This window comes from Haematobia irritans, chromosome 4 (genome assembly GCF_050003625.1).
Source record: "Haematobia irritans isolate KBUSLIRL chromosome 4, ASM5000362v1, whole genome shotgun sequence".
In the NCBI taxonomy this organism is placed as follows: domain Eukaryota; kingdom Metazoa; phylum Arthropoda; class Insecta; order Diptera; family Muscidae; genus Haematobia; species Haematobia irritans.
Genome location: NC_134400.1, coordinates 85,936,043 through 85,953,548, shown reverse-complemented (window position 1 = coordinate 85,953,548; position 17,506 = coordinate 85,936,043). Strand labels below are relative to the sequence as shown.

Below are 17,506 nucleotides of genomic sequence, written 5' to 3'. Positions count from 1 at the left end.
TTTAATTTTCATTCAAATTTTGTAAATTTGCGTCCCTTCGTTAAAGTCGCATGTCTTTGAACTAAGGCTAATTTTCCTTAAAGTAAATAAACACATTTTTGATTTAAAGAAATTGTCCTTAAATTAACTGAAATATTGAAACTTTAGATTTAAGATAAAAACGCTTCAAATATAGGATAAGACTGATTTTGAGGATTTATCGTCTTTGGTTTAAAGTTTTTTTTTGGAATTAAGAAAACAGTTTTTACTTTGAAGTATTCGTTATAATTTGGATTTTTAAAAATGACATTTATTTGTACGTGAGTATTTTTATTAATAAACCGCGAAAAGAGAATGAAAATTTGATAAATGAGATCTATATACTAATTTTAATTTTATTGGTCCTAGATTTAAAGCCAGATAGGTCGCTAAAAATTTATTTATTTTAATGAAGCCACATCTTTGGCTCTGAATCAATACCAAAATCCTTAAAGGAAGGTCAAAATCTTTGGATCCAAGTAAACTTTTTTGAGTGTACTTTTGATAAAATTTTCTTCAAAAGTATTAACTTATTTACATCATTAGCAAAATATTTTAGTTAACATTTTCTAAAATAAATGAACATTTTTCATGTTGGCTTCACTTTTTCTTGGATTCAGATAAAATCTTTTGGAGTGTGCAACATTTTCAATGAGGTGTGTGAAAACCATATTTATTTTCAAATTATTTGGAGATGATTAACAGATAACTAAATGACACAGTCTAAAGGTTGAATTACACACCATGCGTTAATCCGTGCATTGATTGAAGGGTTGATTTTTTTCTGTTTGCGGCAGACTATTCGAGCTTTTGATTTCAAAGAGAAATTTCAACTCTTCAATCATCGGACGCGTTGTACGCATTGAACGCATGGTATGTAGTTATACCTTAATAGTTGAGTTACATACTTTGCGTTAATGCGTCCGTTGATTGAAGAGTTGAAATTTCTCTTTGAAAACAACAGTATTGTTAGAGTGCTTCAAACTGAAAAATGTCAATCCTTCCATCAACGCATGTATTAACGCATGATATGTAACTCAGCCTTAAAACAACATATTTTGAAATGAAAGTAAGTATGAAATTAGTCGATAATTAAGATATTCATATAAGTTCCAAAGTAATTTCCTGCGAATATATTTGTCCGCAGGATGACATGGGACAACTTTCAAAAATTATAGGTTTGGAACATACATTTTTAGTGCAAGAATATAATATTTATCAACTAGTATAACATGTTTGTGACATATATGTTCATATGTTAGAACATATAATGCTTGGGACATTGTATTTTCTTAAATATATTGTCACTGGATGCAAACACATATTAATTTAGTAATGTTGTAGAAACATGTATATATTTAGAAACATCAGAGAACCAGAGAGAATAAATAAAAAAGATAAAGACGGAACGGAGATAGATAACGAAAGACTATAGCATAACACAGTGAGAAAATCAAATGTGAGAAAATGGTGCTCTAGTTGAGGGACATATTTTGTTGTGGATAAATATGCTTGCATTCATTTTGGTATGTGTCTGGCATTTGGACGAGGAACCCCAATATTTTTAAATGTTTAAGTCTAAACTTTAGACTAGTTGGGCTATGACCAATTCGACATTTTAATTACCAGCTTATAAAAAGTTTTATTTAAAAAATAAGCAAAGGTATTAAGTATTTGGGGCTTTAAAATTAGGGCAAAACGAAATCTGTTTTCACAGGGCAAACACTTATTTGTTTGAACAAATTCCGAAAAATATATATGTGTGCTTGAAGCAGAATGTGTTTGGAAATATACCATATGTTACAGATGCGATTTTTTGAGGGTGAAAATGTATTATTTCACTTTTGTCCAAAAGAACTTCCATTTGCTGGGAACTTATTTTAAAATTAAATATAGAACCAGTTAGCCCTCAGTGAGGTAAAATACTCGTTTAGATTATAAAACAGGTATTGAGTTGGTTTCAAGTTTTTGTTTTTCTATTTCATGTTAATTAATTATACACAATATGTAATTAGCAGTTAAAAAGATTTTGCTATAACATCATCAAAGCATCTGCATTTAATTAAAGACCATTTGTTAACAGGGATTCTAAATATGTATACAAATGATTTGCTTGTTTTACTGCCTTGGTCGAGTAATTCAATCAATGACTTGCAAATACAATTTCATTAAAATTAGATTGACACACGATACTAAGATCTATTTACAATACTTGGAAATGTGTATTCATTCATTCCATCGATAGCTACAGCTTGTCATCTATATAGTGCTGCTTTCACTGAAGTGACATGCAAAACTGTTAGACGTTGGACTCTTGGCATTTTAGTGGTAATGGCTACTTACAACATTTATGATATGTGAATAGAAATAGAAGGCAATTACATGTTCTAAAAGGTTTTAATAGAATTATGTCTTGACCACATGAAAGTAAGGAAAGTGACGGGGGTAAACAAGGTTTTAATATGTAACTCAACTATAAACCGCATTCGATCTATCAAAGTAATCCAATCGAATTTCCGGCAAAATGAAGATATTGTCTTTAACAATAAATAAAGAAATATTAATATAAATTGTCGAAATAATAATAATATGACATACAAAAATCGTTTAATTTCTAATCCAATCAATCATTCCCTGCCAAATTTTTTTGAATTTGACGGCGCTTCTGAGAATCCCCACCACGTCGATCGTATACGACATCCAAAACTCGTCGGAAAAGCGCCGCCACTATTGAGAAGTTGTACCACGTCAAGCTACTACAAAAAAGTATCGCATGAGTGCAATTATTAGGTGCCTTTTTTAATAAATTTAGAACGACGCCAATAAGAGCCCCTTCAAACAATCAGAAAAAGTGCATTTTAAGATAGTTGTAAAAGAATCATTGTGGTCAAGTAAAACATGATGGTTTAGATGGTTATTAATTTGATCAAACATTTATAAATTCTTATAAATATAACATTTATACCACTATCACAACACATTTAACATAATTTTTTCATTAATAATAGAATGATGTTGATTTACAAGTGACAAGTTACATGGTGCAGCGTCTATTAGCCAGTTTTTATACCCACCACCATAAAATGGTGACGGAGGTATAATAAGTTTGTCATTCCGTTTGTAACACATCGAAATGTCGATTTCCGACTATATAAAGTATATATATTCTTGATCAGGGAGAAATTCTAAGACGATATAAGCATGTCCGTCTGTCTGTTGTAATCACGCTACAGCCTTCAATAATGGCGCTATCGTCCCGAAATTTGGCACAGATTAGTTTTTTGTTTGCAGGCAGGTCAAGTTCGAAGATGGGCTATATCGGTCCAAGTTTTGATATAGTCCCCATATAAACCGACCTCCCGATTTGGGGTCTAGGTTTGCCTGAAATTGGAAATCTAGGGGTATTTTGGGACCATAAAGAGGTGTGTCGAAAAAGGTCCGTATCGGTCCATGTTTTAGTATAGCCCCCATATAGACCGATCTCCCGATTTTGCTTTTAGGGCTTCTAGAAACTATATTTACCATCCGATTTGCCTGAAATTCTTGTGCTACAATAAACTGTATTTATTACATGATTTGCTGAAATTCGAAATCTAGAGGTATTTTAGACCACAAATAAGAGTGCCGATATTGAGGTATATCGGTCCATTTTTTGGTATAACCCCCATATAGACTGATCTCTCGATTTTTACTTCTTGGGCGTCTAGAGACTATATTTTCTGGCCGATTTGTTTGAAATTGAAAATCTGGAGGTATTTTAAGATCAGAAATATGTGAGTAGCAAATGGTGCCTATCGGTCCATGTTTTGGTATAGCCCCCATATACACCGATTTCCCGGCTTTATTTCTTGGGCTTCTAGAATCCGTAGTTTTTATCCGATTTGCTGGAAATTTGTAATCTATAATAAAATTTTAGACAAACGAAATTTCTTTTTCTTATAAAGTGTTTTTGTTTATTCAAAGATTGTCTCTAAAATTTGTGTCAAAAGAAAACTTTGCCTGTCTAAAATTATGTTTCTCAAAAAAGAAAACACTTCTTTCAGGGTATAGCAGGCGCACTGATCATGAAAATTGCTTCAAACTGAAAGTAAAAGTTCCAGTTTTTACTCATCGTATTTAAATAAATCCGGAAAAATCTACAGATTTTAAATCAAGGCGTGATTTCAACATATACACGATATGTTTATATTTTCTCTAAAACTCAAACAAAATTGGTTCTCATAAATCCAGAATCTTATGTGGACTTCATAGGTAGAATCTTTAAAGTTTGTCTTCGAGAGCTGGCTCGTTTGGGAGAAGGTTAGGATAAGTTAGGTTAAAGTGGCAGCCCGATTAAATTTCAGGCTCACTTAGACTATTCAGTCCATTGTGATACCACATTTAACTAAAAGTACCTATTACATATGGGCACTTCTAGTCTTAACCACTGAACCTTCTCTATTATTTACTTTTGAATCGTTTGGGAGAAGATTTGTCATCAAACCCCCTACAATTCTATATATTATCAAGTAACCCACTACGACGAAGAGTTTTCATAGTAAACTATTATACTTGATTCATGGTGGCGGGTATATAAAATTCGGCCCGGCCGAATTTACTGCTGTATATACTTGTTTTTATTCTCGATGGAGGCAGCGTATATCTGAAAAACAATCACTTTATTTCATTTACAATTTTAAGTGAAATAACTATGTTTCCAGCACTTCATTATCGATTTTATTTAAATAAATTATAAGAAAGAAAAAGACTGTTTTTCATATGTTTGACTATAAATATTATATGTTTGGAACAAAATTTTTAAACACAATATTTTTGAGTGCAAGCATATAATGTTCATAAACTAGCATAACATGTTTGGGACATATATGTTAATATGTTAGAACATATTATGTTTGGGACATAAAATGTTTGTAAATATAATATGCTTGAATGCAAACATATATTAATTTAGAAATAGCCTATAAACATATATGTGTTTAGTAGCTTGGAGCGTTATTTAACAGGAAGCGATATTGAATTAAGTTGGTGGTTGTTGCTTGTTATTACAAAATTAACATTTTATTTTTCCTTGGGCAATTGATCAGCTACTTCTTTGATCCTTACAAACTGTGTGGTCCGCTGTTCGAATCCCCGTCCGGCAAAAGGTAAAATTAAAATAAAAAAATCATAAAATTGAATAATTTCTTCTAAAATGTTTGTATTACAGAAAAAGGTGCTAATAACTAAAAAATCTCGTGGAAGTGAGAAAGATGTGGGGGAATATACAATTAGGCAGAAATAAAATTTTGAGCATTCAGGTCGAAAACCTATGTTGCTAGCACCTATATTACCTGTTTATTTTCATAATTCATTATGATTGTAAATATATAAATAAATAAGTAAAATTTTGAGCACAATATTGTTTGGGAGAATTTTTTTAAGCATATAATATTTTTGGGTGCAAAATGCTTCCAAACATATTATATGTTCACATAATAACATATTGTTTTTTGGAAGACAACATTATTGAATTTGGATGCAAAAATACAAAATGTTTGGAACTTAGACTACCCAAACATATATTGTTTAGACCAATATGCTTTCAAACATATTATATATTGAAAGAGATCAAACATATAAATGTTTGGGCAATACCCAAAAATATATATGCTTGAAGCAAAATATGTTTGGGAGTATATGTTACAGAAGCGATTTTTTGTGAGCGTGTAGTTGCGCTTGGTGTTTCATGTACATTTCATACTTTTTCATACGCTTCCCCCATCACAGTTGGCGATTGTTGTTGTAGTGTCACCTACGAGTCTGTGGTAACGATGAGGATGAAATGGAACTTTGAAATGCTGGCAGGGTTGATTGAAATTTCTTCAATCACAGAAACGATAGCATATAACACCAACGTTTATTAAAAAATTAATTGATCAAACTAAAAAATTAATGTTAGTGATTTTTTTTTCTACTCAAAAAATTTGTGTAATCAATTCAATTTTTAATTGACCAGTTTTTAAAATTCAATCGAAATGGAAAAAAAATTTGGTGATCTTTTCCCTGTGAATCATTTGGATCCAAAATGGATGTGAAATTGGTCACATAAAAGTCGAAATTTTTAAGTTGAAGCAACCATTTTCTTTGAGTGTAGCATTAATACAATGTATTGTAACGTAAATACTAATTTATATGAAAGCATTTATATCACATATGTATGGCTCTATGTTGGTTAGTTTTGCACTTTTGATCTTTTGTACGTATGTTATTTATAATTGTAACAGTGGTGTAAGTCAATTATCATGTATTGTAATATGACCCTTGGATAATCCATTACACTGACTCAATATTACAACTGTTGTACTTTGTAAATTACTCATCCATAAATCATAATCCACTTCTAGTGTAGCCAACTTATGGTTAAATGGAACGTAAATACGTCCACTGAAAATATTTTTGCTTATTTATTTGTAAATATGTTACAAACAGTGAATCCACCAAGAAGGGAAATTTTGGTTAATTTTGGAACATTTAGATTATTTTTAAAAGTTTTGAACTAAACGGTATTACAAAGACATCACGCCGATTTCACACATAAGTAATTATTTTTGACAAATTCAAGAAAATTTATTAGATGTTATTTTATTTTTTTCACTTGTTAAAGAAAATTTTGTAGTTTGAAGGAAAAAAATTGGTGTTCAAAATTACAAACATGTCTCTAGTATCATAGGACGTTTAAATTTATAAATTTACGGTCATTTTCATGTAGCTCCGTTAGACTTTAACTGCCAGTTAACAGAAAGTAAATTCCAAATATCTTCTCTCCGGTTAACTTTTACTGAAAATTTTTTTGACAGTTAAGATCCTAACTGGCATATGGAGTATATACGCTAGATGGCAGCTATGTCCATAATACGGTTTAAAAATTCGTTAGTTAACGGAGCACTAACGGAGCTTCATGAAAATGGGCGTTAAAGATATAATGAACTATGCTTCATTTGTGTATAATTTCCCCGTTTGTTAGTTTATTAAACTAACGTATGCGAATAATTATTAGAGTTCGAAGATACTTTTTCCAAACATAATTCCTTGACATGAGGGTTCGCTTTTTTGAGTGTAGGACATGGACTAATCGACCTGTGAACTTTTATGGAGACCAAAATCGACCAATCGAACTCATAAGCGTAGGAAGGCCTCTGGGGAGGGGGCTTAGACCCCCCAGGATTTGAAAACCTATTTACGATTATACATTTTTATAAAAATTAAACAAGTATATACTCGTACAACGCACAAAGCTCCACTAAAGACTTTCATGCACAATCGAATTACTTGGGTTGTGGTAGAAGTCTGATATTTATGAAATAAAACTGTGGTTGAACTTATGATTTAGTTGAATAAAAAATAGTAATTGATATTAAAACTATTCTTTCATAAATTAATATCTTAATAATGCTGCAAAAAAGCGTCGCCAAAAAAGAAGTGAAAATGTTCTTTTTGGGTCTGGAAGTGGTACAAAATTGGCGGAGAAGCGATGAATGTAATATGAACTTGTCATAGAACGAATGTCCACCGTTTCAACGACCGTTGCAATGAATTTGCATCACTTCTTAAGGTGTGATCTGAATTCAGTGTTTTGAATGTGAATTAAAAATTTTGTGATATTTTCCCAAATAAATAATTTTAATACTTTTTTATGATTTTTAATGCATTCTAACGCTTGTTTGAAACGTTTATTTCAAATATTATCGATTTTTCTATAATGGATTTAGCATTTTTGAGGCAAAATTTCAATAATTTGTAACATTTTATTTATTCTTACTCTTTTTTTTTTAAACTATTTGAAAAAAAGAAAACAAAAAATTACGCATTAAAATATAAAAAATGAAGTAAAAAAACTTCCTGTGTAGTTAAAATAGTTAACTTCTTTGTGAGGACATTTTTGAAAGTGCTTTTAAAGTTGTGCCTTTAGAACAACTCCCAATTTTTTGCTGGGATATGTGTGGAACTACCCTACGGGAAATGGATCAACCACAGAACTGGTACAGGACTAGTCCCTTGTGTGTATGGACCAGTCCCAATTCTGATCAAAACGTATGGAAGGGACCGTCCACCTTAACATGGATTTGTCATTGACGGAGTAAACTTACATTTTAGGACGCGTCTTGGACTCACCCCAAAGGACACGTCCTGGGACAATTTAGCAGGAGCAACCCATAAACAGGTCCTCAGGAACCAGTCTCGGACAAACTCTTAGAAATCTCTTTCAATTTGGGCTCCTAATTGAACCCGAAATGAAAAAAAATTTTTTGAAATATGTCGAACAAAAGGTTATTCTGATAATTTTATTTCACTAAATGTGAAAATTGCAACTAACTGGAGCACAGGTAACAGTTCTGTGATAGGTCCGTCAGTGGCAATTTGCACCAATTTCCCATAGGGTACTTTTAGTTGCTTTATTATAAATTGATTCTCGAGTTATTTTGATGTCTATTTTTTATTCAATTTTATGAAATAAAACATTAGTTGAACCTATAAGTTCAGTCTACAAAGTTTTAGCTAGGGGGGCTATAGCCCCCCCTAGGAAAATTGTCTAGCTACGCTAATGATCGAACTTAAACAAAAAACTCAAAAAGTCGAATTTGAGTTGAAAGAGGAATGTAATTTAGCTCCTTAAGGTGAGTACTAAGTACGCTAAAATGAAAACTAAATCAGTAAAAAGGCATATAATTATGCATATTTGTTGCAAATTTTATTATAACTTGATGGGGAATAGCCCAAAGCAAATTTTCACAAATTTTGTATTCCTTAAAATGGATTATTAAAGAAAAGTAATCGTGAAAAAATGACGATTTTAGCGGCTAAACTCAAAAATATATATATGAAGACCATTATATTTTTATCATATCTTGTCAAATTATGGATTGAAAAGATCCAATGCATTAATCGCGAACCATTTAATATTTCTAAATTAATTGATAAAAAAAAATAACCGTGAAAATAAGCTAGTTTTCAGCTTGAAAACTGAACATAGTACTCAGATTTATATGCTAAAAATTTACGAAAAGTCGTAAGTCGTGAGGTAAAATACCGACTTTTTAATAATCGTAAAAGTCGGAGTCGTCTTTTTCAATTTTTTAAAAAGTCGAAAATCTATTCAAATATTTCTTCAAAATCTACACAAATCGAGTTATTTTCTCACAATAATTTTTTAAAGTCATATAATTTTTAAAGTCCACTAGAGAGGAGAATTATCGTCTAAAATTGTATACCTGACTTTGGATTCCTATTCCATAATTTTAAAAATACACCAAAAGAAATTTGTTAGTAGGGACAGCAGAAAAGAAACAGCAGAAAGTCTGCTGAAAAAGGGACAGCAGTCACTGTTTGCTGAAACATGTTTTATTTTGGCTAAAACAAATAAAAATTTCAACTTAGGAGCTATCCTAACATAATTAAAACAATATTTTATGAATATCTATAGTATTTGACCAAAAATCTGAATATTTATCGGATTGAGGCTAACAGCAAACAAAATGTTTGCTGATCGTATTTAGGAGCTTGTAAGTATATTACTGTGCAAAAATATACCAAAAACTACTTTTGGTTCTTAAATATGCTTTGAGGAAACATTTATAACCGAAACATTTTATAAATTGTTGTTCATTAGGCCCTACGGTACAAAAATATAACAGCAAACATCGACTGCTGTTTTTAGCAGACTTTTTTCTATGAGTATACTATTATTAGTTTTAATTGCAATTCGTAGTATTCATACAACCATCTCCAAACGATGTTCATTAGTCAAATTTTTCGTTGAATATCATCGGAGACAATACTGAGAGGAATTGTGGGATAGAAAAGGCCTATGTGTTTTCTTTTCGGAGGAACGAAATGTTAGACAAACGAAGTTTTCTTTTGACGCTAAAGATAATTAAAAGATAATCTTTGCAACGCTTTCCACAATTTCGTATTTATTAGATTTTAAAGAAACTATTTTTTAATAGAGAAATTTCCTTTATCTAAAATTTCGTTCCGGAGGAAGTCTTTATTCTTTGGGTGCACTGAAAAAAAGCTTGCCAGGTTCCAAACATTTTGTTTTTAGACTAATTTTTCATTGATTCTGAGCCAACCGAGCGGACAATTGAGTTATGGATACATTCAAGATACAGTTCTCTTTTGAATTTAAGTTTTGCGTACTTGATGCTAGGAAACAAATTTTAAATTTGTAATTTTTTTTTCTGCTTTTTTCTTCATATGCTATCAAAGTCCTTTAAAAGCGTGTTTACGCCAACTTAAATATCATACTTCAGACTCGACTTCAAATAGGAATTATGCTATATTTCAAGTAAAAAACGTCATTAAAATAAAGAAAAAACAAAACATATCCTATTTTTGAATACCTTTTTGCTTTGTAGACAACAGAGTTAAAGATAATTTCATTAATTTTGGAGAATTTTTCACAATATTAAAGCTAAGTTGACCTTAGACAAACAACATTTCTTTCATGTTAAAATTCCAATTTTTAAATCGAATCACTTAACTATAAGGACAAAACCACTTCATTGAAAAGTTTATCGACTTTTGGACAAGGAAAAGTATGCTAAAGGCCGGTATGCACCTCTTGCGAAAATTTCCCTTCCCATAAGAAATGCAATGCTATTTATGCTAACGAAATTTTAGGTCGCGTACAATTTCACAAGCTGATAAGCAAAAAACGCATTCGTATTTTAAGGACAAGAAATCGTTGGCCTCATGATTTTATTTCAATGTACGCAGAAAAAACACCTGAACCCACCAGGAAGAAAAATTTTGGTTACTTTTAGAAAATTATTAGATTATTTTTATACAATTTTAATTAAACAGTATTACAAAAGACATTTTTGCAATTTTGAACTCCAATTTTCCCGTTATTAAGAACGCATTGTCGCCCAAAAGCATCAATTTTTCACGGTTACTTTTCTTTAATAATCAATTATAAAGAAAATAAACTTTTTCAATTGTTGCTTTGGATCATTCCCCACCAAGTTATAATAAAATTTTCCAAAAAAGTTATGATAGTATTCTGCTTTTACAGTTTTATTTTAGATTTTAGCGGATAAACTCGAACTTAATACCCACCTAAACTATGAAATTTTCTTTAACAAGTGAAACAAAAAAATATTTCTAATAAATATTCTTGAATTTTTCGAAAAATAATTACTTATTTTTGTAAAATCGCCATGACATCTTCGTTTGTAATACAGTTTAGTGGAAATTTTTTAAATTAACCCATATTTTCTAAAATTAAAACAATTATTTCTTCATGGTGGGTTCACTGTTTCTTGAGTGTAAATGTCACTTTACAAATCAAAATTATAACCTATACTCCAAAGTACAAAAATGTTTTCTTAATTATAAGAAAAAATAACCAAAGATGGAGGAAAATCCTCAAATATGTCTTATTTGAAGCTTTTTTTCTTGAATACAGAGATTTAATATCTCAGTTACTTTAAAGATTATTTCATTAACGGCCATTTTCATTAGACTTTAACTACCTCTTAACAGAAAGAAAATTGCATATACATATCTTCTTTCCGCACTCAAAAAAAAAGTTTACTTGCATCCAAAGATTTTGACCTTCCCTTAAGGATTTTGGTATTGATTCCGAGCCAAAGATGCGGCTTCTTTAAAATAAAGACATTTTTTACGGACCTCCCTGATCAAATAAATTAAAAGTGGACACTGATCTGATTCATCGAGTTTTTATTTTCTTTTTGCGATATATTAATAAAGGTATTTATGTACAAACAAATTCCAATTTCAAAATCCAAATTATGCCAGGTACTTCAAAGTTTTCTTAATGCTAAAACAACTTTAAACCAAAGATGCAAATCCTTAAAATAAGTCTTAGCCTATATTTGAAGCGTTTTTATCTTAAATTTAAAAATTCAATATGTCAGTTGAGTTAAAGACGATTTCTTTAACTTAAAAATATTTTTCTTTATTTTAAGGTAAATTTGCCGTACGTCAAAGATCTACAACTTCAGCAGAGGGACGCAAAATTTCAAGATTTGTGTCCTAAATATAATGAAAAAAATTTTTGAAGCAAGAATTGTAAACTTTCTTTTAATTAAAATGTCATTGTTTTAAAGAATTTTGTCCTTAGAATTGTGTAAATTTTGAGTCCTAAAATTTAAGTTGCATAATCTTCCATATTAGCTCAATATTTTTTTCAGTGCGGTTGACTAACTTAAAAATTGTCAGCAGTTAGGTTCCTAAGTGGCATATGGAATATGACAGATATGTCCATACACGCAAAGAAAAAAAACGTTTGGAAAACGTGTACCGAAAACGTTTTTCTTTTGTTAGGGTTTTTTGAATTGCTCCGAAAATTTTAAACTTTTATCGCCAAAAAAATTCGTTTGTTACAAAATTTTTATTTTTTCAATAAAAAAAGTTATTTTGGAAACAACAACACAGTCCATTTCGTTTATATCAAACACTGTTCTTTTCTGACTTTAGGTCTTTAATAAGACACATTTTACAGTTCAAAATTTAATGTACTACAATGTAATGTTGAACATTTTTTCGGAATCTTCAGAACATATCTGGAATATATGTTAAAAAAAAAAAAAAACAAAAATAAAAAAACTTTGGTCGAAGCAGTGATCGAACCCACGACCCTTGGCATGCAAGTCGGACGTAGCAACCACTGCTCCACGGTGTCAAACTAAATGTTTGTTTCTGTTAAATAAACTTTGTTTATTTGGTTCGTGGGCGCCGCAAGCTATGCTATATAAATATAACTTATATGGATATTTATCTATTGATGTCCATAACAGGTACATAGCTCAGTGGTTAGTGTGTTGGCTTACAAAGTGCATGGTCCGCGGTTCGATTCTGCGTCCAGGCGAAAGGTAAAAAAAAAAATTAAAAATTTATAAAATCGTATAATTTCTTCTACATTGTTGGTATTGCAGGAAAAGGTGTTAAGAACTTAAAAACATCGTGGATGTGAGAAAGATGTAAGGGAAAATGCAATTAGCAAGAAAACAATGTTTTTTTTATTTATTTTTGAGTTTGTCTTTATGAAATCGTGGAAAAGAATAAACGTTTATCACAAAAAGCATATACTTTTCTTCCAAATACACTTCCTTACAGCGAAAAGCAAATGAGAAACGAACTTTGTTTGTCTAAAATTTCGTTTGGGAGGAAAGAATTATTTTTTTGCGTGTAGTACGGTTTAAAAGTTCGTTAGCTAACGTAGCATTAATGGAGCTCCTTAAAAATGGAGGTAAATCAAACATGTTTTCTTATTTTAAAGAAATTCGTCTTTAATATTGTGTAAATTATATCACAATGGACTGATTAGTCTAAGTGAACCTGAAACTTAATCGGGCTGCTACTTTAACCTATTGTGTAAATTGGGTGTCCTAATATATTACACAATCATTTATATGATCAATATTTTTCTAAGTGTATATTGCACAAAGCAACGATGAGCTGCTGTTGTCAAAGTCGTGCAGGGTATAAAAAATTGAAAGTGTTTTTAATTAACCTCTAATATGTAATCAAATATAAGCAATCAAATTTTAAGACAAAATAACTAAATTTAGTTTTCCCTATATGTCTACGTTAATATGCCAATCGTGGAAATTTCCATGAAATTTTTTATGAATTGATTCATACTTACAGTGGCAAGTGTTTCCTTCTGGCTTTCGGTGAGTTCTGGTAATGTTGACATTTTCAAAATTGTTTGCTACGATTGTGTTGTCGATGCTACGTTCTTTATGTGAATGCTTCGCAATATTCTTTGAATGGTTGTTAATGCTTTACCGTAGTTGCGTGAGATGGTGCGGCCTGTGTAAATTTGATAATCAACACCTGATTGATATTGCCTGTTGGAATGTATAAATTAAGCAAAGGATTAATTGGTCACTCTGAACGAATGGATTTCGTGGATTTATTTTTTGTTTGTTTTTGCTTCTCAAGTTTACTCGTTCGAAGATAAAAAAACTATAAAATGAAAATAATCGATAACGATGCCTACAATAACACCAAATTTCAAAACACAATTTTAACCATTTAATGACTAAAATAAACCACCGTGTAATGAATGACACAGCTATTGAAAGAGTTTAGTGTCAAGTTTTGTGTACGCTGATGGCAAGCGATAATAAACAAACAGCTGCAAACTGTTTATGGGTCACTTTTTAGCTTTCTTTTACAACGGTCACAAAGTGGCGGTTAGTTGCTCACTATTTCAGAGCATTTATTTGCCAAGATTAGTTTTTAATTGTTTGGCGATTTGTTTTCGATTATGAGCAACATTAAATAGTGGCATCAAATTATTATGTGTGAATTTTTGCTGTGTCGCCGAATTTGGTTGTTTGCCTTCAATTTGTCTTTACAATTGACACAACAAAAACAAAAAACACTCACACTCTGAATTGATTCGGTGCCGAAAGAGAATACTCCAAACAGAAAAGTCAAGTGACTGACTGGTTGACTGGATTTAACAAAACCTAAAAAAAACCGTAATGCGTGTTATTACAACGTGCGCGTCTCTTCAACTACTGGTCTCAACACTGGCTCTTTGCGTTATTAAAACTCTTTTTAAAATATGCCATTTAACGGCCAATGCCATAGCATATGTAGCAGAGAGTGATAAGAGCCATTAAGCTAAATGCTGGGTTGCCAAGCCAGCATTTGCATTTTTGCCTTAAAATGTTTGTTTTCGAAATTAAGGAAATTTTTTTACTTTGAAGTATCTGTTTTAATTTGAAAAATCTTTCAATAGTTTTGCTAATATATCGCAAAAACAGAATGAAAATGCGATAAGTTAAAGCTAAAAGGCTCCGTAAAAAATGTCTTTATTTAAAAGAAGTAGCATTTTTTGCTCGAATAATACCAAAATCCTTAAAGGAAGATCAAAATCCAAGTAAACCTTTTTTGACTTATATTTAATAGCCCATACACATTAGGCTCAAAATAAAAGTGAACCCTCTATTTCACTAAAGCCAATTTAACTTTATTTTAGTTCATGGAATTATTATGTTTGGAGAAAGTTTCCTTTACTGTAATAATTTTTTGCGTACGTTAGTTAAATGAACTAAAAAACGGGAAAAATTATACACAAAAGAAGCATAAAGATTTACTAAATTCGTACTTCTCACAAAATAGTACATTATTTCTTTAAGTTTGTAAATTGTACTACTAATGCACCCATCTTAAACTTCGTATTGAACTCAAATTTTTCTTGAATTAGTCGAAAAATATTTACTTATTTTTGTGATATAGGCGTGATGTCAGCGTTGCCAGTACAATACTAAGTTAAAATTTTCTAAAAATAATCTAAATTTTCTAAAATTATCCAAAATGTTTCTTCCTGGTGGGTTCACTGCTTTTTCAGTGTAATCGTAGATTTGAAATCCCTTTTTTATAAGGCAAATGACATTTGAAATCTGGGTAAAGTTAATTGTGGAAGTGTAATGTGAATGGGGTATAATAACGATTTCCACATTATTCTCGTCGTCACACATGTTTAAACTCTTTCGGTACTGTCACACTGGGCAAATTTTGACAGAAATCAAAAAAGAATTCATTTTCATATAACATTGATAAGAGTATTTTTCAAAAACTGTTAGATATTTCGTAAATGAATCCGGACAGTTTGATACTCATTTTGGTCAAATATTTGCCTAGCGTGACCATACCATTATTCGCATCTACGAACTCTGCTAAAGTAAATTTTAAACGTAACCTACGACTCAATTCTGTGTTAAGATAATCAAGTGAGTATGCGTGAAAAATAATGTTTTACCAATGAGTGTGCGTGAATGTGATTCATTAAAAGTTTTTCGAGCATGAGTACGGATATTCCTACCGTGAGTAAAATAGTACTCATGTGCAGACCTCTTATTTTTTATAAACTTCTAATTTTTGACTTTGAACCCAACCAATTATTTTCTTCTTTTGATCAAATTTGGTAAAGTTCTTAACCACATTCGTACTCAAGGATTTTTATTAGTGGGCATAACAGAAAATGCAGCTACGAAAGCAAAAACGTTGCTGACAATAGGAGAGCATTCACATACTTGCTTATTTCAGTTTGGATGATTTCCACCATAAGGCTGGTACTACGTTTGGTTTTGTAGTTAAACATTACTTCAATTCGGAAATTTTTAAATTAAATTGGATTTTTTTTTTGCCACATTCCTCATCAATATCTATCAACTAGTTATCAGTATAATTTCGGTCAATTCACTAAAGCCACTGTGAATTCAATTAATTAATTTTGTAGCTAAAGCCGAGTGCGAACGGCGTTACACACACAAACAAAAATTTTTCTGATTCAATCACGAAATTAATTGATCCAATTAATTTTTTAATTGAAATGTCTTCAATCACAGAAATGATAGTATCAATTAAAAAAATAATTGAAGGTCAATTAAAAAATTAATTAAATTGATACTATTAATTTTTGTGATTGATTTTTGTTTCAATTAAAAAATTTGTTGATTCAATTAAATTTTTAATTGAATATTTTTTTAAAACTCAATTAAAATGTTAATTGGAAAATTTTTGTGAAATTTTTTCTGTGCACATTGCAGTGAAGCCACTTCGAGAAGCTTTGAAACATTCACAAATGTCACCAGCATTACTGAGGTGGGATAATCCACCGCTGAAAAACTTTTTGCTGTTCGGTCGAAGCAGGAATCGAACCCACAACCTTTATATACAAGGCAGGCATGCTAACCATTGCACCACGGTGGCCCCCAAGTGTACACATACTGTCGCTTAAAATTTGTCCACATGTGAAAGATTAGTTTTAATGTGTTAATATAGCAACGTCAATTTTTTTTTTTTGATAAGGGTGAAACTCCAAGATGATCTATAAATGGTCATCATGTTCGGTTTTTGTTACCATGTTACCATAAGATTTCCAGTTAAAAAGTTGATTGACTCTGAAAACGTGAATCCAAAAAAAAGCTGATACAATTACCTTTTAATCAAATTTCAAAAGCTAAAAATATAACATTTTAATTAATGTATAAATTATACCAACGACTATTTTTATTATATAATATGTCAAAAAAGAATACATGAAAGTGTTGATAATTTATTTAATTAATTTTTTAATTAAATTAGTGCCAATTGTAAAAAATATTTTTTCTTACTTTTATACGAACAAAATTTATACCAGCAAAAAAATGTTCTTTATTTTAACTACACAGGAAGTTCTTTAAATTACATTGTTTTTATGGCTGGCTTTTTCATATTTTTAATGGGTAATTTTAACTTTCTTTGCTTCAAATCTGTTAAAAACAGAGTAAGAATTACAAATTATTTAAATTTTCTTGAAATAATGCTAAATCCATTCTAGGAACATTGTGAATTTTTAAAAATATTTGATGTCGAACGCTACAGAATGCATTAAAAATTAGAATGTATTAAATATTATAAAAATTATTTATTTGGTAAAATATCACTACATTAAAAACATTGAATTCGGATCACATCTTATGAA

The 17,506-nt window shown here is 30.6% G+C and overlaps 1 protein-coding gene across 1 annotated transcript in view; it reads right to left on the bottom strand.

Annotated features, from left to right (window-relative positions):
- The window catches only part of LOC142236201 (SEC14-like protein 2), a 44,339-nt gene extending 29,761 nt beyond the window's left edge, over positions 1-14,578 (bottom strand). Inside the window, exons 1-2 of the mRNA XM_075307469.1 lie at positions 14,419-14,578; positions 13,670-13,874 (exon numbers count right to left, since the gene is read on the bottom strand). Of these exons, the coding sequence (XP_075163584.1) occupies positions 13,670-13,720 (51 nt within the window). The 5' untranslated portion in view covers positions 13,721-13,874; positions 14,419-14,578. The remainder of the gene's footprint in view (positions 1-13,669; positions 13,875-14,418) is intronic.
- Between the last annotated feature and the right edge of the window lie 2,928 nt (positions 14,579-17,506).